Source organism: Hyaena hyaena, unplaced genomic scaffold, assembly GCF_003009895.1.
Source record: "Hyaena hyaena isolate Hyena2069 unplaced genomic scaffold, ASM300989v1 scaffold_261, whole genome shotgun sequence".
Lineage (NCBI taxonomy): Eukaryota > Metazoa > Chordata > Mammalia > Carnivora > Hyaenidae > Hyaena > Hyaena hyaena.
Genome location: NW_024080893.1, coordinates 557,807 through 579,709, shown reverse-complemented (window position 1 = coordinate 579,709; position 21,903 = coordinate 557,807). Strand labels below are relative to the sequence as shown.

At 36.6% G+C, this 21,903-nt stretch overlaps 1 protein-coding gene across 1 annotated transcript in view; it reads left to right on the top strand.

Annotated features, from left to right (window-relative positions):
• Positions 1-21,903, top strand: part of ANO4 (anoctamin 4) — a 240,671-nt gene that overhangs the window by 6,314 nt on the left and 212,454 nt on the right. The window contains exon 2 of the mRNA XM_039245598.1: positions 19,793-19,897. Coding sequence (XP_039101529.1) covers positions 19,793-19,897 — 105 coding nt within the window. The remainder of the gene's footprint in view (positions 1-19,792; positions 19,898-21,903) is intronic.

The window sequence follows — 21,903 nt, the reverse complement described above, 5'->3', positions numbered from 1 at the left end:
ATAGATATTGAACCCTACTTGCATTGGCTAAAGGTAGAAAAAAATAAATAAGACCAGTTCTTTAGCATAGAATTATAAAGTATAATTTATAATTATAATTTAAAAACCTGTTTTTAAATACATATATTTAAAACTCCTATTCTGTAAGATAGATGTGACTGGAGTTACATCCTTTTATTTTTAGTGTACTTACACTAATGCATCATAGCTCTCTGTTGAGAGATAATAGAAGAGCTCTCAAACTTATTTGTAGTGAGTCATAGATCTTGGAAGCATCAGGGACATTTTAGTAATATTGAGGCCTATCAAGTGATTCATCCACTTTTTACAAAGTTAATAATCCCAATTCTCAAAGTGCTTTCTAAAAGCTCACGCAGACTGGTTGTGAAGTACAAAAAGAAAAAACAAGATAGCCTTGTAGATCTATGCTATCAGCCCTGAACAATTTCAGTTAATATATCCCCCTTTGAGTTTATAAACATTTCTGAGTGCCTCCTATGTACAAATATTTATTTGGAAGATAATTCCTTGGGACTGGAATGGTGTAGAACTCTATTACACATGGACCTTAGCGAGCTTACAGTCATGTCCAGAGAAACAATCAGTCAGGGTTCTTTGGTTATAAGCAACTGAAACTAATAATTTAATCCAAGCAAAGAAGGCATTTAATTCTGGAAGATATGGATGGAAAGCCTGTAGAAACCATCCTTGGAAAAGGAACAGAAACCAAGAAATAAATTCCTTGATTATCTAAAATAAATGAACCCTTACCATTTATCTTATTTGTTATTTTAATTACCATTTGTCTTAATTTTCAAGACTTAGGAGAAACAGTCTTTTGGTCATGCACCTTTTCCTTGGTTGGGAGGTGGTGATGAAAGAAAGGATAGGGCAGAAAGAGACTTGTCCCTTCAGCTTTTATAATAGGATTGTAAGATCCCTTGATTTCTCCTCCCACCTGGGCTACATGTAGTAAGGGAAAGACACTGCCCCAAAACGAAATAGAGGTAATGTTAGAAAAGAGAAATGCACATAGAGGAATGTCCACTACAGGGACCTGTACATAACCTTCTATAATAGAAGTCAAACTCTTTTAAGGGGCTAGAACAAAGATAAAACTAAAGTTATAGGAATATTCTTACTTGGAAAAATCTAAGAAGGATTCACAAAACATATGGTCTATGAATTGAGACTTTGAAGGTCAATTAGAATACCAACAGGAGAATGGATGGATGGCCATTCCTATAGAAAGAGCCTAATAAAAGAGGTAGGGCATTATACTGGTTATGGATATAAGCTTTGTTGTTAGAGATTTTGAACCCAGATATGTTACCTGATAGCTATGCAGACTTGGGCAAATTATATAATTTCTGTGAATATCAGTTTTCTCACCAGCAAAATGAGGATATTAATACCTGTTTTATGGCCTTAGGGTTTGCCAGATGAAATACAGGACTCACAGCAATTTCAGATAAACAGCAAATACTTTTTGGTGTATGTCCCAGATATTGCATGGGGTACACTTACAATAAAAAAATTACTAGTTGTTTATTTGAACTCAAATTTAAATGGGCACCCTGTGTTTTTATGCACTATATTTGCCAACTCTGTGTAGCACTGTTAGGACAAGTTAATAAATTCATTAATGTAAAATGCCCAATATGATTTTTGACACATAGTAGGTGCTCAGTAATAAGTGGTAGTGATCACTTTTGTTTTCACCATCACAAACACAATTCAAAAGCCTGAAAGTGAATATGTTCCAGAACTCTTTCTTGCTGGGTCACTGTACCATCGAGCAGTTTTCTAGTTAACTCATGCTAGAATGAATATCAGTAAGACAGCTTCTCACTGAGCTCTACTGACACAGGAGCCGTTTACCTCTATCTTGTATTGTGTAGTTTCACTTTCCTTATGATTGTTTCAGATGTTTCTCTTGTGTGTTGATTTTATTTTGACCTTATGTTTCAGCCACTCATAATTAATGCATATCATTTTCTATTCCCCCTTATAGGCCAATAATAGAAGTATTAAATGGCACTAAGCTTGGGACTCTAAGGGTCAAGAGCAGAGTAAACTGAAGCATTGATTGCAATCCTTGGAATTTGAAACCATAAAGCTTGGTGTGGGTATAGATCACATTATCCCAGTTTAATTACTATGCCATATACAAAAGAATTAGAAGCCTTCTTCAATCTAAAATATTTCTATTGTCTTTCCTTAATCTGTTAGGCCCATCATATGGTCCCAGAGAAATATCACTGATACCATTATATTCTATTTTAGAATTTGTAAAATGATGTTTTTGCTGATGCGTTTCATGATTTCCCAAATAATTTCTAACACAATTTCTTGTATCTTTTAAACCCTGAGCAGCCCTTTATGCATGATTATGTAGACATGATAACTAAATGCTGGGACAAGTTGATTTCACTGGAGAGAAACTTTAGGATTTTGTTGTTTCCAGTGATCTAGAATATCTGTAGTTCTGTCTGTATATAGAGGTGTTAAATGTTTGTCATAAATCAAATTACGGCTATAATTTATTAAGCACAGTACTATTTTTTTTGTAAATGTATCATTGCTGCTAGCTAGTGAGAGATTATTTTTTTAATCTTTTTTTTTCTTAAATAGTTTGTTGTCAAGTTGGTTTCCATATAACACCCAGTGCTCATCCCAACAAGTGCCCTCCTCCATGCCCATCACCCCTCTTCCCCCTTCCCCCCCATCAACATTTGTTCTCAGCATTCAAGTTTGTTGAATTTTGTTTGTTCTCAGCATTCAAGAGTCTCTCATGGTTTGCCTCCCTCCCTCTCCCCTACTATTTTTCCCCTTCTCCTTCCCCACGGTCCTCCATTAAATTCCTCCTAATCCACCTATACATACAAACATATGGTATTGTCCTTCTCTGCCTGACTTATTTCACTCAGCATAATACCCTCAAGATCCATTCATGTTGCTACAAATGGCCAGATTTCATTCTTTCTTGTTGCCATGTAGTATTCCATTGTATAAATGAACCACATCTTTATCCATTTGTCCGTTGATGGACACTCAGGTTCTTTCCATGTTTTGGCTATTGTTGAGAGTGCTGTATGAACATTGGAGTACGTGTGGCCCTATGCATCAGCACTCCTGTATCCCTTGGGTAAATTCCTAGCAGTGCTATTGCTGGGTCATAGGGGAGTTCTATTGTTAATTTTTTGAGGAACCTCCACACTGTTTTCCAGAGGAGCTGTACCAGTTTACATTCCTACCAACAGTGTAGGAGGGTGCCCGTTTCTCCACATCCTCGCCAGCATCTATACCCTCCTGATTTATTCATTTTAGCCACTCTGACCAGCATGAGGTGGTATCTCAGTGTGGTTTTGATTTGTATTTCCCTGATGATGAGGGATGCTGAACATCGTTTCATGTGTCTGTTGGCCATCTGGATGTCCTCTTTGGAGAAGTGTCTGCTCATGTCTTCTGCCCATTTCTTCTCTGGGTTGTTTGTTTTTCGGGTGTGGAATTTGGTGAGTTCCTTATAGATTTTGGATACTAGCCCTTTATTTGATATGTCATTTGCAACTATCTTTTCCCATTCCATCAGTTGCCTATTAGTTTTATGGATTGTTTCCTTTGCCGTGCAGAAGCTTTTTATCTTGATGAGGTCCCAGTAGTTCATTTTTGCTCTTGATTCCCTTGCCTTTGGGGATGTGTCAAGTACGAAATTGCTGCGGTTCATGTCAAGGAGGTTGTTTCCTGCTTTCTCCTCTAGGGTTTTGATGGTTTCCTGTCTCACATTCAGGTCCTTTATCCATTTTGAGTTTATTTTTGTGTATGGTGTGAGAAAATGATCTAGTTTCACTCTTCTGCATGTTGCTGTCCAGTTCTCCCAGCACCATCTGTTAAAGATGCTGTCTTTTTTCTACTGGATACTCTTTCCTGCTTTGTCAAAGATTAGTTGGCATTACACTTATGGGTCCAATTCTGAGGTCTCTATTCTATTCCATCTATTCCATTAGTCTGTGTGTCCGTTTTTGTGCCAATACCATACTGTCTCGATGATGACAGCTTTGTAGTAGAGGCTAAAGTCTGAGATGGTGATGCCTCCCGTTTAGGTTTTCTTCTTCAATATTACTTTGGCTATTCGGGGTCTTTTGTGGTTCCATACAAATTTTAGAATAGTTTGTTCTAGTTTTGAGAAGAATGCCAGTGTAATTTTGATTGGGATTGCATTGAATGTGTAGATTGCTTTCGGTAGTAATGACATTTTAACAATATTTATTCTTCCAATCCCTGAGCATGGAATGTTTTTCCATTGTTTTGTGTCTTCTTCAATTTCCTTCATAAGTTTTCTATCGTTTTCAGCATACAGATCTTCTATATGTTTGGTTAGGTTTATTCCTAGGTATTTTATGGTTTTTTGTGCAATTGTGAATGGGATCAGTTTCTTGATTTCTCTTTCTGTTGCTTTATTGTTGGTGTATAAAAATGCAACTGATTTCTGTCCATTGATTTTGTACCCTGAAACTTTGCTGAATTCTTGGATCAGTTCTAGAAAGCTTCTGGTGGAGTCTGTCGGGTTTTCTATGTAGAGTATAATGTCATCTGCGAAAAGTGAAAATTTGACTTCTTTGCCAATTCTGATGGCTTTTATTTCCTTTTTGTTGCCTGATTGATGATGCTAGGACTTCCAGCACTATGTTAAACAACAGTGGACATCCCTGTTGTGTTCCTGATTTCAGGAGGAAAGCTCTCAGTTTTCCCTCATTGAGGATGATGTTACCTGAGGGCTTCCATAGATGGCTTTTATGATATTTAAGTAAGCTCCTTCTATCCTGACTTTCTCAAGGGTCTTTATTAAGAAGGGATGCTGTATTTTGTCAAATGCCTTTCTGCATCTATTGACAGGATCGTATGATTTTTATTTTTTCTTTTGTTGATGTAATGTATCACATTGATTTGCAGATCTTGAATCAGCCTTGTAACCCAGGAATGAATCCCACTTGATCTTGGTAGATAATTCTTTTTATGTGCTGTTGAATCCGATTTGCAAGTATCTTGTTGAGGATTTTTGCATCTGTATTCATCAAGGATATTGGCCTGTAGTTCTCTTTTTTGCTGGGTCTCTGTCTGGTTTGGGAATCAAAGTGATGCTCGCTTCATAGAATGAGTCTGGAAGTTTTCCTTCGATTTCTATTTTTTGGAATAGCTTGAGAAGAATGGCTATTAATTCTGTTTTAAATGTCTGGAAGAACTCCTTAGGGAAGCCATCTGGCCCGGGACTCTTATTTGTCGGGAGATTTTTGATAACTGATTCATTTTCTTCACTAGTTATGCGTCTGTTCAGATTTTCTTTCTATTCCCGTGTGAATTTTGGTAGTGAGTGTGTGTTTAGGAATTTGTCCATTTCTTCTAAGTTGTCCAATTTGTTGGCATATAATTTTCAATAGTATTCCTTGATAATTGCTTGTATTTCTGAGGGGTTGGTTGAAATATGTCCATTTTAATTTGTGATTTTGTCTATTTGAGTGCTCTCTCTTTCCTTTTTGAGAAGCCTGGCTAGAGGTTTGTCAGTTTTATTTTTTCAAAAAACCAACTCCTGGTTTCATTGATCTGTTCAGCTGTTTTTTAGGGTTCTATATTGTTTATTTCTGCCCTGATTTTTATTAATTCTCTTCTCCTGCTGGGTTTGAGGTGCTCTTGCTGCTCTCCTTCTAGTTCCTTTAGGTGTGCTGTTAGATTTTGTACTTGCGCTTTTTCTAATTTCTTTAAATAGTCCTGAAGTGCAATGTACTTTCCTCTTGGGACTGCCTTTGCCACATCCCATAGAGTTCGGATTGTTGTATTTTCATTTTCATTTGTTTCCCTATATTTTTAAATTTCTTCTCTAATTGGCCCATTCGTTCTTTAGAAGGGTGTTCTTTAACCTCCATGTTTTTGGAGGTTTTCCAGACTTCTTCCTGTGGTTGATTTCAAGTTTCATAGCATTGTGATCTGAAAGTGTGCATGGTATGATCTCAATTCTTTTATATTTATTGAGGGCTGCTTTATGTCCCAGTATGTGATCTATCATGGAGAATGTGCAGTCCACACTTGAGAAGAAAGTGAATTCCATGGCTTTAGGATGTAGAGTTCTAAATGTATCTCAAATCCATCTGGTCCAGGTTGCCATTCAAGTCTATTGTTTATTTAATGATTTTCTGTCTAATTGACCTATCCATTGTTGTAAGTGGAGTACTAAAGTCCTTTGCTATTAGCACATTCTTATCCATAAGATTGTTTCTGTTTGTGATTAATTGTTTTTTGTATTTGGGTGCTCCCATATTCGGTGCATAGACATTTATAATTGTTAGCTCTTCCTGATGGATAGACCCTGTAATTATTATATAATGCCCTTCTTTATCCTTTGTTACTGCCTTTACTTTAAAGTCTAGTTTGTCTGATATAAGTATAGCTACTCCAGCTTTCTTTTGACTTCCAGTAGCATGATATATATTTCTCCATCCCCTTACTTTCAATCTGAAGGTGTCCTCAGGTCTAAAATGAGTTTCTTGTAGCCAGGAAATAGATGGATTTTGTTTTTTTATCCATTCTGCTACCCTATGTCTTTTGATTGGAGCACTTAGTCCATTTACATTCAGTGTTATTGTTGAAATATATGGGTTCAGAATCATTGTGTTCTTTGTAGGATTCATGCTTCTGGTGGTGTCTCTCGTACCTTGCGTTCCTTGCAACATTTCCCTCATAGAATCCCCCTCAGGATTTTGTAGGTCTGGTTTAGTGGTGATGAATTCTTTCAATTTTGTTTATTTGGGAAGACTTTTATGTCACTTTCTATTCTGAATGACAGGCTTGTTGGATAGAGGATTATTGGCTGCATATTTTTACTGTTCATCACATTGAAGATTTCCTGCTATTCCTTTCTGGCCTGTCAAGTTTCAGCAGATAGTCTGTAACCACTCTCATAAGTTTCCCTTTGTATGTTAGGGCTCTTTTATTCCCTTGCTGCTTTCAGAATTCTCTCCTTGTCCTTATATTTTGTCAGTTTCACGACTGTAAGTCATGCAGAAGATTGATTCAAGTTTACTTCTGATGGGAGTTCTCTGGGCCTCTTGGATTTTAGTGTCTGTTTCCTTGCCCAGATTGGGGAAGTTCTCTGGTATAATTTTGTTCAAGGACTCCTTCATCGCCTTCCCTCTTTCTTCCTCTTCTGGAATTCCTATAATACGGATATTGTTCCGTTTGATTGTATCACTCAGCTCTCAAACACTCCTTTTGTGTTCTTGGATCAGTTTATCTCTCTTTTTCTCAGCTTCCTCTGTTTCTATAATTGTGTCTTCTAATTCACCTATTCTCCTCTCTACCTCTTGAAGCCGTGAATTGGACGCCTCCACATTATTATGCATCTCATTTATAGCATTTTTTAATTTATCACAACTATTTTTAAGCTCCATAGTCTTTGTAGCAATTTCTTTATTTTTTTTTTTTTTTTTTTTGCATTAGATTGTTTTTATTTCTTGGCTATTAGAAGTATTACTTTGGTGAGTATCTTCGAAGAGGAATCTTTGCCTACAAAAAATTTCCATCCTTACTCTTCACAAGTTTTATCATAATAGAACCAATATCATTGTAATAAATCTCTCTATAACAACAACAAAAGGGTATCCAGGCCCTAAGTATTCAGGCAATAGTCACCAAGAACCCAAACCAAACCAAACCAAAACACCCCACAACTTCCCAACATAATAAAAAGGATTTGTAGTGTTATAGCCTTAATCTGCATGTTAACCTTAACTTCCAGGGTTTGAGTGGCAGAACGAACATTCTAAAATAAGGCAAACTCTAGTCCTGTGCGTGGTCACCAGGGCCCCTTGCTGTGACTGCCTAGTTGTAAAGGTTACAATTTTGTTTGTGAGCTGAATACTCCGTTTTCAGTGAACACCCGTCTGGAGGCTACAGATAACTTGGGCATGTATCAGCTCTGCCTAGTCCTCACATCATCTTTATCATTCACGGGCACGCCAAGCTGCAGCAAGAATTCAACAATTTCCGTGTGTCCAGCTGAGCAGGCCCAATGCAATGCAGTTCTGCTGTCCTGTTCCGTTCTAGTAGCCAGGGATTTATCAGCCAGGATCGTCTCCTTCAGTTCCTCCAGCTTCCCGCTGTAGGCCAGGTTGCAGACCATTAGGTTAGATACACACCCCTCCATTTCGCTTTTCCAGGATATCCGTGCAGCACCGGCACCGACGACCGCCTCACGTCCCCAGCTTTGACTCCTTTGTAGCAATTTCTGATATCTTTCATGCCCTTTTTAAGCCCAGCGATTAATTTTATGATGATTGTTCTAAATTCTTGTTCAGTTATGTTGCTTATATCTGTTTTTAGCAATTCTTTAGCTGTCATTTCTTCCTGGAATTTCTTTGGAGGAGAGTTCTTCCGTTTTGTCAGTTTGGCTAGCTTTCTGTCACTTGTTACTTTTGGTGCCTCTTTGTCTCTCTTTTTGAGACTTTGGGTATTTTATTTCCCTACTCGTAGTGGTATTTGGGACTCTCCACCATGTGTACTTTGGCTTGTTTCTTGAAGTAGCCCTGGAAAATAAAACAAACAGACCAACACACAGGGAACGAAGGCACACAAATGCACAGACAAATCCAACAAACATGCAAACTGAAAAGGAAAAAGAAAAAAAAAAAAAAAGAAGGGGGGATAAAAGGAAAAAAAAAAAGAGGAAGGAGAAAAAAACAAATAATAAAAAGAAAAAAGAAAAAAAGCCCAAAAGTCAAAGGACAGTCTACAAGCATAAAACCAGAAATCCCAGCTACAAATAAAGAGCAGGGTGTATGCAGTGCTGATGGAAGAGCATATACAAAGAGAGAAATGACAGGGCAAGGAGGAAGCAAAATTGGACAATGACCAGGCAGTTCAGAGAGAGAAAAAAGAGTCTTAGTTCAGAGAGAGAAAGAAGAAAATGTAAGAGGCGAGGAGAAAGAAATGAAGATAATGTTACTCAGAGAAACTATACAGTCTGATTACTCCAGAGAGAGAGAGATAGAATGGTAGTGGTGGAGGTGTAGAATATAATTATCTACATCTAGAGAATGGATTAAATGTGACTGTTTAAGCAAACCAATGACCAGAGTGCCCAGTCCAGCAAAGGGGGGGGGGGGGGGGGGAGAATATATCTAATAGAAAGAATTGATTTAGAATTAATTACAACATTGCATCCATGTCTGTCTTGACCCTGTCTCCATTAAAAAAAAAAAAAAAGCTCTCTAGCAGGTATGGGCGTGATTTGGTGTAGGCAGGTCTTAGCCTCCACTGCATCCCGCAGGCTCTCCCTGAGGTCCCACCTTAGTGGTTGTTGGGAGAAAAATGGTGGTGCCCCAGTCCCTTCTGAACCAAGCGTTGCAACTAGATCTCTGTGCCCTGGGTGTAGCCAAGGTGGGCCGTGCTCTATATCCCAAGCCACGCCTTGCTTCCAGATCTTAGTCTTCGTGCCCCATTGATACCGCCCGAAATATAAACCCACAGGCCAAGTCCCTCGGAGAGTTTCAAGCTGGCTTCCTCCCCACTGGGGATCGAGCTGAGCCAGAAGAATGGCAGAGTGGCTTCAGGCGCACTGCTTCCCCTCCAGATCAAGCTGGCGAGTGGAGGAGCAATTTCTTCTGGCATCACCAGGGACCGGTGCATCCAGCTCAAAGTCAGCTGCATAGCTGGAAACCAGATCACTCTGTGTCCCGAGCCGAGGTTTTTCTCTTCTCCCGGAACAGGGACAGCCCCTTGAACAGTTTCAGCTGCTCTTTCTTTTCCCCTTGACTCACTGCAGCTCCCCACAAAGGGGGCTCCCTCTCCTCCCTCCGTGTCTCCAGGTCCTGGCCCATTTTTTATTTTCCCGAGTTTGCACTCACACTATAAGATTGTTTTCTCAGCAGATGCTGTCTCCTTTTCCTCCCAAACCCCTGGATTCTGTAAGGGTTCCTATGGCTTCAGGCCTTCTCCATTTGAGAGATGGGGGTGAGTGAAATGTACTGAGCTCTTTATTTCTCTGCCATCTTGTCTCCTTCCTGTCTGTACCATATTTTCAACCTCAAGAACTGTTAAGCTACTTGCATGCCTTATTTCATTTAATTTCCCTAATATTCTTGTGTTGTTATCCTTATTTTATGACTGGGGAAGCTAAAGCACAGGAAAGGGCAAGTAACTTGCTCAAAAATGTACAGCCAGTAAATAATGGAGGCAAGATTCCAAATCAGGTAGTTTGATTTTGTCATCCAGTATGGTATGTTACCTTCTTCTTGAGACAACTTTGTGGCTGTATATTTCTAGGAAGTTAGTATAACAAAGTCTTGGAAAATTTAAATTAAAATACCTATAATAGTTTAAACCTTCGTGTAAGAAGAACTTCCTGAAGAAGGGACCAGTCGGATTCCATTGGAAACTTATCTAAGTGATACTCTACTTTTTAACTTCTTTTTTGTTGTACTCAGCATTACTTTGTTTTCTTATCCCCTTTTCTAGTTCCAATATTATGAAACACATTCCCATTTCCCTGAGTTTTAGTGATTATTTTCTGGCCCTCATGTCAAGGTCTGGTCTCAGATTAAGGAACAGACTGAAGTTAGCAATGCGTTTTATGTTTACCAGGAGCTATGGGGAAAGGGACAGACCAGGACCAAGTAGGGAGAGATTTAAAACTGGACAGTCAGTATCCCTTGAGTAAATTCCTAGCAGTGCTATTGCTGGGTCATAGGGGAGTTCTATTGTTAGTTTCCTGAGGAACCTCCACACTGTTTTCCAGAGGGGCTGTACCAGTTTACATTCCCACCAACAGTGCAGGAGGGTGCCCGTTTCTCCACATCCTCGCCAGCATCTAGAGTTCTCTGATTTGCTCATTTTAGCCACTCTAACTGGCGTGAGGTGGCATAGGAGCACATGTACCCCAATGTTCATAGCAGCACTCTCCACAATAGCTAAAACATGGAAAGAGCCTAAGTGTCCATCAACAGATGAATGGATCAAGAAGATGTGGTTTATCTATACCATGGAATACTACATGGCAATGAGAAACAATGAAATCTGGCCATGTGTAGCAACATGGATGGACCTTGAGGGTGTTATGCTGAGCGAAATAAGTCAGGCAGAGAAGGACAAATACCATATGTTTGCACGTATAGGAGGATTAGGAGGAACTTGACGGAGGAACAAGGGGGAGAAGAAGGGCGGAAATGGTGGGGGAAAGGGAGAGAGGCAAACCATGAGAGACTCTTGAATGCTGACAAAAACTGAGAACTGATGGATGTGGGGGGGAGGGGGGGATGGGCATGGAGGAGGGCACTTTGGGGATGAGCACTGAGTGTTATGTAGAAACTAATTTGACAATAAACTATTTGTAAAAAAAAAAAATAAATAAAAAAAAAATAAAACTGGACAGTCAAGAAAGACTTTTGGCTTTCTTTGTTTTTGTTTCTGTTTTTTTTTTAAATTTTTAACGTTTATTTATGTGAGAGAGAGGACAGGGAGAAAGAATCGCAAGCAGACTTCACACTGTCAGTGCAGAGCCTGAAGCTGGACTCAAACTGATAAACCATGAGATCATGACCTGAGCCAAAATCAACAGTCGAACGCTTAACTGACTGAGCCTCCCAGGCACCCCTAGACTTGTATCTTTCTTAAGAAGCCAAACTAAGACTGACTTGTCTCTAGTTATGCCAAGATGAATGTCAAGACTCAACTCATTCCTTAGAGGAAAAAATAAGGAAAAAGCAAATGGAATGCTCTTCTTTACAACAGTAATAATCATGATACCACTACCTCACATTAGATGATGCTCTGTTGTTTCCAAAGGGCTTTCACAGATATTTCTCCTACATCTAACTTAGTTCTTTCAGTAGTCTCTGAGGTGGAATTATTGATTTTACTATGGGTCAGGAAATGAAATTGCTTGCCCCACTTACTAATTACAGAATTCGTAATTGATGCACTCTGACTAAAACCTAAGTCTCCAATTTCTTATGAGTGTGTTTTATTTTCAACTGTGCCATTTTTCCCCTTAAAGATGAGAATTAGTTGGGTATGAAATTTTGGTGTTTTTCTCATCACCTTATCTGGAAAGAAAAAATTGAGAATTGTGGCTGAAACTTCTTTACTGAACCTAAGGAACTGGCTCCTCTCCTTGAATAGATCTGAAGTCTGGGTGACATTACATATTTGTTTTATTTGAGAAATGGATTTTGGATATGACTGGAGGGTAAGATCTTCCACATGGCTTTGAAATTATGTGGTAGAAAATTTATAAGAGTTACTTTGGACTTCTGTTTTATTTCTCATCGAATTGAAGGTGAGTGCAGTATCTTTCAGAACAGTCAGTAGTGTGATTTGGAAATAACATTAATTATCCTTCATTTGAATCTCTTCCTCTTCAAGTGGATTTTTGTGTGTGATGTGTGAGTGAGTTTAGTAAACGGGGGGTGCTTAGGGAAACAAGCTATTTTGGGCATTGGTATCTGTGTTCCTTGACTTCATTTGCTGAGTAACAGAATTGTGTTTTCTAAAAATATGTACCAGATTCTATCCCTTAGATATTTGCATTTTTGGTTCCTTTTGCTGAAAGACATATGCACATATTTTGACTTATATGATGCATGTAGGGAGAATTTTCTGAAGTCTTTTCACAACCAGTTGAACACACAAAGGAAATGAAGAAAAGCTGCAGAAAATGCAGCCCGAAGGAAAACCAAATCACCAATTTCTGGAACAAGGATTGTGTTTTGTGGAGTATAAAACTATATCTTCTGCTTAAGGTCATTTGAAACAATTTTATATTTAAGAAACTTAGAGAGGGGCGCCTGGGTGGCTTAGTCGGTTAAGCGACCGACTTTCGCTTAGGTCATAATCTCGCGGTTCGTGGGTTCGAGCCCCGCGTCAGGCTCTGGGCTGACTGCCAGCTCAGAGCCTGGAGCCTGTTTCGGTCTGTGACTCCCTCTCTCTCTGACCCTCCCCTGCTCACGCTGTCTCTCTCTCTCTCTCCTAGAAATAAAAACAAAAAAAACTTTAAAAAAAAAAAAAAGAAACTTAGAGAGATTTAAATAATTTAATGACTAAAGATCATACAACTCTAGCTAGTGGCCTGAGCCCATACTTGTGGTAGGTAGTTAATAGTAGTAAGCTTCCACTCTGCTTAATTTCCTGAGTTAGGGTGAGAGTCATGAATACTCTTTTATACATTCATCTCAAGCCCATCTGTAGATTTATCATATAAGAAAGTAAACAACAGTATAGTAATGCTGAAGGTCTCATGGTGCCTATTCTGTAACCCCTCCTAATCTTGAGTTTCTGTCTTCCCTTCCTCTACAAGAATGCCTGTCATCATAGCAACAGAACTCACCAGCTAGGGTATTGTAAGACTCCCTCCCCGTCCCCTCCCCCCCCCCCCAGGAAGACCTGCCTACAGGACTCACAAATTGTTCCTGCTATTTGGAACTTTGCAGCTCTGATTTCTAAACCCTCATTGGAATTCCTAGTGCAAAGATGCATTATAATGTAGGAGATCACTGTCTTGCCAATCCTGAGAAACGTGGAAACAATTTTGTTGAAAGGCAGCCATTATTGGCTAAAACACTGGGATTATTATTTCCATTTTAGACCTGAGAAACATCTACCCGCTGTTAGCTAAACGTGTTTTTCCAGTCAGGATCCAGTCCAGAATTGAGTCCTTAGAACTACTCAGTGTTAATCACTTAAAGGAATATCTTTAGCTTTTATAGTGACTGGTATGGGTGAATCAGTCTGTTTAGTCCTACTAATACAATGCTCAGATTTCTTTTGGAAGAGAATGATCTTGCAATATCTCTTGATTTATAGTTATGCAACACTAATATGAAAGAGTGTGATCTGTGTGTCTTTTCACAGTACCACTTACAAAGCATCCTCTATCATGAAGCCTTTTTAGCTTATGGCACAACAAATAGATTTTGGTAAGCACTATAAATGAAGGTAAGACACAGAGATGGAAAGTTTTACTAGAACTAGTGGAATATCCCACATTTGAATCTAGGGTTGCCAACCTCAGATCCTTGAGAAGAAGTGAAATAATTTTCTTCCTTCTTAAAAGATATTTTTTGAACACTGGCTGATGCAGGGAAAGTTTGTAAAGACAGAATGTACTGCTCCCTCTCCTTAATACTGTTCTTCATCTTAACACTGTCATAGAAACAGTGAATTCCCTATGAGGAATTGAAAACAAACCCTCAATTACAAAAATGGTATTTTTGCAGCCTATTAAGTCCAAAATATTAACATGTGAGGATTTATTTTAGATATTTATATAAAATTTTGATATTGCTTCCTATTTTGTAAAAATATTTCATTTGGCAATTTGTGTTAAAAAATACCTCTCAGGACAGGGACTACCAATTTTTATTTGCAGAATATAAGTAAAATGTAGACAGATGCTCAGATCTAGCATCATTCATTATGAGGAAATCACAGAAAATACCATTTATCCCATAAAGCCTACTTTATAGAGTACCCCCATTCTTTTTTTTAAATGTTTTTATTTATTTCTGAGGGAGAGAGAGACAGTATGAGCAGGGGAGGGTCAGAGAGAGAGGGAGACATAGAATCTGAAGCAGGCTGCAGGCTCTGAGCTAGCTGTCAGCACAGAGCCCGATGCGGGTCTCAAACCCACGGACTGTGAGATCATGACCTGAGCCGAAGTCAGATGCTCAACCGACTGAGCCACCCAGGCGCCCCCAGCGTACCCCATTCTTTAGTGTTGCATGGGAGAGGTTAAGAGTTGACTTGTCATACTTCTCTTTATTTCTCTTTCAGTGTGAAATAACTATTCCGTTGTGAAATAACTAATTCCAAGAATTAGTTTAATGCATTGTTTTTAGTCTAGACCCCAATCCTGGAACTGGCCTTCATTTTGCAGAGAGGGAATACACCATATAAAATTAGACAGATAAAACATAGAAAATAGATACTCACCTGATGATCTAATACTATGAACCATATTTGCATATATATAATAAATTGCCCATAATTTTTCATGGAGCCTCTAAAAATTTCATCTTTTCCATTTTATAAATGAGAACAATTAGGCTTATTATTTAATGGCTTAAGGTCACATAAAAATGAAATTCAAATCCAGGTCAATATAGTGTCAGACTTTTTTATGTGCTTTTTTATACCACATTGTGTTAATTTGCAAATATGAGATATGTCTGTATTTGATTGAACAATAAATTGAATTTTAAGTCTGTTAAAGTTATTAAACTATAACAGAATATTATTACATATATTATATTATTAACTATAACAGAATAAGAATAGTGATTTAATAGATGGGTGGAGGGCAAGGGGAAGTGCCAGTAATATAATTAATATTGTCTTATATCATAGCAGGAAATAATAAGTAACAAATAAAATGAATCAAATAATGAAACACCCACACAGAAATAGCCAAAAGAAGTAAAAACAAACTCTTGAGAGCGTACTAAATGGATAGATTCAGGTTGAAAAAGGGTAAGTTTGGCAACTCTTGACTTTCATTATAAGCTTTACGATTTTGGTACCTCAGTATTTTCTTTATTAATTGGCAAAATTTGAGATGACTTCACAAAAAGTAAATGTATGATCTAGAACATGTCTTTCATAGTTGTCTATAACTAATCTCTCAAAATGCTTTAAAATTATGGATGAGAAAAGAAAACTGGTATGTTTTCTTAGTATGTATCCACTGTCACTAGTAATGTGAAATTGCAGTATAAGAGCAGTAATTGAAATGAAAATTTTCAAGACCTTGTTTTAGATTCTCTAGCAGATAAAATAGTGAATAAATTTTGGTACCAGGCCTCCATCATGTTACAGTCTAGTTGAGAGTGCTAGAGATGAGGAAGAAATCTAGGTGGGGAGAAATTAGAGCTCACATGTTGTCTGTGTCTACTCTTTACTGTGCTAGGTACTTTACTTACCTTATTTTTGGTGGAAAAATGTACCACAGAAAAGATAAAATATAGGTAGCTTTAAAAGTTCAAAATATAAACAGTAAAAAGGGGTGTTTGCTTGTTAGTATCAAGAAATGCTTTTCAAAGTAAAGCATTTAGGTTGAGCCTTAAAAGTAGAAAGGAATTTCTATAGACAAAGATAGAATGGAAGAGGCGTTGACATATTCGCTAATTGAGCAAATATTTAGAGGTTGTGTTTTTTTTGGTTCCTTTTGTATATAAACATTTAGCTAAATCTGTGTAATCTAGTTACAAATCTAAGATGAATTTTTAACCTATTGTTTGTCCAGCTGAAGATCTTTTATTAAATGTAAGCACTGTTATCAAGGTTACTTTTTATTGAAACTACTTTCAACTTTACTCTCACCCTGCAGAATCAAAATTAAGATTTGAGTATAATCAATCAAGTGTGAGAGAATTTCAAGACAAATTTGGAGATCACATGAATTTTGTGACTATTTTTGATTTTTAATTGTTCATTATGTTCTCTACCATCTTCAGGAATCTTTTCAGCTTCCCTCTTTAATGTAACTTACTGGTTTAGTTTCCTTGGGCTTACATTTGGTTTGAATGTCAATTACTGTCAACACCAATGGGGGTTATATTTTAAAACTTGGTCAGTTTGAAACCATAACATTTTCAACATCTTGCCTCTGAAAAAAGAGCTTTGTGTTTTGACTCAAATTCAAAGGTCTCTTTGACTACAGAGCATATGATTCTCAACTTTTTAGAGAACACATTGAAATTATAGAACTCACAATAAATAAATATCAGACGTTCAAAGTAGACATAGAACTTTTTGTATTGAAGTAATTTAGTTTTGTTCAGTTGGCAGTATGTGCTAAAGGTGAAGATTGTCACCTTGAAGGATCTATTTGAAAATATCCTTACACAAGTGATCACTTTCTATTTAGGAAAGTTTACAAAAGCCCTACTTTGTCATTTGGACTTTAATGAATGACTTTCTGTCAGAACTTCCAGACCTGTATATTATTACATTTTATGAAAGTATTTTGAATTTCTTCTAGAGAAGATGAAGAAAAATACCTTAAATTTTAGGGATTCTAAATGTAATCTTAAGGTTTTCCATAAAGAGAATGCTGCATCCTACAATTTGGAGGTCTTTAATTTATACATTTAAAGAATTGCATTAATTTAGAAAATTTTATATTAAATTAATCCCTTACTGGTTTAATATCTGTAGTCTTTAAGTCTTTAATCCTGAATTCTAAATATTTACTGTTCTCCACTGACACAATGTGAATTTTTTAATGACTCTAAAATTATAAAAGTATTTTGTTTATTGTAAAAAAAACACAGAGAAGATAAAGAATATAACAAAATACACCCATAATTTTATAGGTGAGAGATAACTTGTGTACCCATTTGGACTAATTTCTTTGTCTTTTTTTCTAATTATAGAGAAGGGTGTTTTTTTAAATATACTTGAGGCAAATCTATTTATCTGTATCTCAGTATTCATTTTCCTCACATTTTCATTATATTTTAATCATTAAATGTTTTTTAAAGACAGACTTTAACGACCTAAATACCTCCTATATATTGCTGCTTTTGTGACTTCTTCTACTCCTATAATGTTCTTTAACAAAAAAAATATTAAAATTTGTGTAATTGTAGTTACTAAAATTTGCAGCTATTAGTCAAAACTGCTTCTACCTGAATTTATGAGCTCTGACTAAGGCAAACAAAGGTAAATAAATTGAGCTTCTTTTGATTAGTCTGTTTAGCAAGTCTAAATAGACTAATCAAAAAAAGTTTTGCTTTTTAGGTTATACAATAGTATTTGTCTTGGTCTGAAGTACTAGAATGTGGGACTGTTGGTAAATCCAGCTCTCTTATTTCTGACAGCCTGTATTTGTAACTGCTTTGATATGGGAGTTATTAAAGATTGGTAGTTAAGAGAATGGATTGGTATTGCATCTTTACAACTTAGTAGGTGTGTGACTTTGGGCAAATTAATCCTTCTCACTGCACCTTCTTTTCAAAGGTAAAGACTAAATGAGATGAACAAACACGTATCCCAGAGCCAGCCTATAGGCAGTATTGAATATTCTTGTTCTTTATGATTTTCATTGTTATTATAAGATCTTTGGTTATTGAGCAGAACAAAGGACTTAGTAGAGGTTTAAAAGCACCAGAACTTCTTCCTACTTATTCACAGTAGCTGAACATGGTTGAAAGAAACCAAGTGATCCACTTTAATTCCTGTTCAGAAGCTTCGTTATAAGAGTTAACTTCAGTGAGGCAACTGCATGCATGCATTTAAGAAGTTCACTGTGTCTACAGTATTTGACAATGCTTGACAGTCACTGAATGCATGTTGGTATCACAAAAAAAAATAGACTTGTGGCTTTTTCTCATCATTCAATAGCTAGGTAGTTCTACATAAATATCAGTGTTCCTTTAATACATTATTATGGGTGATGATAGTAATGGCTTCCATTTATTGAGTGCTGACTAACAGCTAGGAGCTTTTCATGCATTATCTCATTTAGTCCTCATGGGTATTCTGTGAGATTGTTATTAATATCACCCCTATTTTATAGATGAGGAAACCAAGATTTAGAGAGATTCAGTGGTTCCTAATAAGAATTTGAATGCTCATTTGTAGGACTCTAGTATCTGAGCTTTTAGCTTTCCTTGTAGCTCTACGGCTTTAATGTTTCATAACTACCACATAGCCTTAGTCATTCATTCAACTACATTTTTTGAGGGCCTACTCTATGCTAAGCACTGTTCTAAGTACCGGGTGGTAGCATGCAGATAAAAGTTCCTCCCCTTCTAAAGCTCACCTTCTATTATGTTAAGCTACTTGTATACGTGTCCCTCCTAGAATGAGTGTCCCTGTACAGTCATGACTATATCATATCCTTTTCGAGTTTTAGGGACATAATTGAAATTTATTCAAGGCTAAGAATAATTCCTAGGCTTATGAAATAATTATTTTTACAAAAGTATTGAAAGCTAAGGCATGGCTTACTTTATTCATCAGGCTATCTTTTTATTTTTGCACTGGCTTTTAACCCTTCCAGACTCCTCAAATTGGAGATGTTCTTAGTAATTATTTTAAGAAAGATTTAAAGGTATATTATTAGTGATTAAGCTACTTATTGATATCTTGGTTTCATTGACGTCTTTAAATGTTCTATAGGTGTGTGGAGCAGCATAAATAACCCTCTTTCTTTAGAACACACCAAAAATGCATCAGGCATATATAGTACAAGAGGTTTAATTATTTCATAGAATAAATAAAAGTATTCTGGTATAATTCAAAAATAAGTGATGTAGCAGGGAAGTCCAACTGTGAAGAGATAAATGATATCTTTTTTCCTGTGATATCAAGAATATTAAACCCTTTTATAAGAATGTACTATTATAATTTTAGAGAAGATTATATAAAATATTTGTGTTGAATGTCACACATTTGAGCCATGTGAAGCTGAAAATAATTTTAAATGTCCTTGGGTGGAGGCTAACATGTTTCATTCTTCACCTAGGAAATTATCAGTAAATACTATGAAGTGTGTGGTATTTTAATAAAGTAATTGCCTTATTTTTTTACATTAGAAATACAGTTAAACCTTTTTGGTCCCATAAGGAGCAAATGGCTGGTGATATTTCTCTTTTTTTTTCTTTTAAGTAATTTTTCCAAGAGGGAGGATCATTGGCAAACCAGCTGGCTGTTCATTTTAGATTTTGACATTGCTTCTCCTTGGGACCCTAATGCTGGGCTCTCTAACCAGTGCAAACTCCATGAATATCTCTCATTTCTCTAGAAGGAGGTGTGGATTTGCAAGGCTACCAGCTGGATATGCAAATACTACCTGACGGCCCAAAGAGTGATGTGGACTTTTCAGAGATTCTTAATGCAATACAAGAAAGTAAGTTTCACTCAAATTTTAATTTGACCATGAAAAGAGAAACTATCCTAATAGTTGGGAGGGATAATAAAACTAGAAACCCTAGATGCCATGCTTAAAAAAATACCTTGAAAGAGATATTGTGTAAGATAATTTTGAGACCAGAAAAGATGGCTAGTGAAATGCAGGTTTAATTTGTGAAATGGTCTTTGAAGAAGCCTGATGGAAAACTGGAGTGGAATTATAAATTCTATATATTTAGTATCCTATAATATTTAGTAAATCGCTAGGTATCGCAATTTTTTAGATTCCTTGATTAATCATAATCAATAAAAATCTTTGAGAAACCAGAATATTATTACTTTACTCAAATGTAAGAATAATAAGAAATAAATGTTGATGCAGTAAACTGAAATCAGAAATTTTTTCTCCAAAATGGGTATCTCAAGTCTCTGATGATGGGCTGTGACCCAGGAATGACCTGCCTTTTCTAAGCATTTTGATTAATCAAGGTTTACTCTTCTTAGATTCCTTTGTGTTTCATAGTTTTCACTACGAATTTGATCATAATCAATATATTTACTCAAGTTGTAGATTAAGCATTGAGGATGGATGATGTGGTATAACATACTAAGTCATTAACATTTGTGTTTCATTATTGGAGCTCTAATTTAGATAATATTCCTCTTTTAAGATCCAATAGTATTCTACAGTTTTGTGTTTGAAGGGGTTAGATTAGATCTGAAGAGCACTGCAGAAAGACCACTATAATTTTTTTTGCTACTTTTGGTTTTGTGATACATTTCTATACTAAATTTTTAATGAGCAGTTTTAAACATTTTCATAGCAGTTATCCCCTTTTGTCATTATACTGCCCTCCTGACCTTCTGAGATAATGAATACTTTCCCTTCATAGGTAGGACAGCTGAGGGTGGAAGAAGTTATGTGTCGAGGTAATATGATCAAGATTGGAGACCAGCCTAAGATGGAGAGTCTCCTACCCTTCATTTAATTCCTTTCTGAATGTGCTCAGTATGGGATTTAAACACATCAAGGGGAAGGAATCTGAAATTGAAGATAAATCTGGCTCTAAGAGAAATATTTTTAATGAAGAATACAAGAGGACCAGTTATTTGTTCTGGTTGGGCAATCCCTTCATATTAGGTTAATGAATAAAAGAGAAAAATTTCCCCAGGAGATTAAAAATCCAATTAATAGACATTGGAGAGAAAATAATTTTTTCATGGGAAGTTATAAAATTCTGTAATTACTTCATCTGATTTGAAAGATGATAGATTATATAGTGCTGAGAGGATTTTTAAAAAATTTTAATAAATGATAAAAGTTGGCTTCTATGCCAAGTTGCAGGAGATGAATTTATAAGTTTTTAGGGCTACGTGAACTTAACATCAAAGTGAATTGGATGTTTATGAGATTATTTTTATAGTAATTTTTGTTAGTAAATTTTACTAAAGACATGTGTACATGATAACTCTTTATGAAGAAATAGAAGAGTGGAGGTTTATGAGGAGTTAAAATTTAAATCTAAAACTAAGAAAATGGAAATATTCCACTTTAAAATGAAAATCAACTTTTTATAGGTTTAAGAATTTTTTAATTCTATGGAGCTAATCTGTTTTCTTGTTAAAAAATAAGTTTGATGCTGGGACACCTGGGTGACTCAGTCTGTTAAGCTTCCAACTCGGCTCAGGTCATGATCTCATGGTTCGTGAGAGAGCCACATCAGCCTCTCTGCTGTCAGTATAGAGCCTGCTTTGCATCCTCTGGTCCCCTCTCTCTCTGCCTCTTCCCATATTGGTTCTCTCTCGCTCTCAGAATAAATAAATACACTTAGAGAAATAATCAATTTTATGCTAAGTAGGTTTGGGAAGCTGCCCATGTGTGGCCTGAGTCATTTCTGGTAGGAGAGATTTGGACCATTTATCTCCCTTCAGTTTCAAGTGTGATTCAGTTACTTAACAAGTTAATTGAAACTCCTAAGTATAAAAATACATAATTTGGTTCTT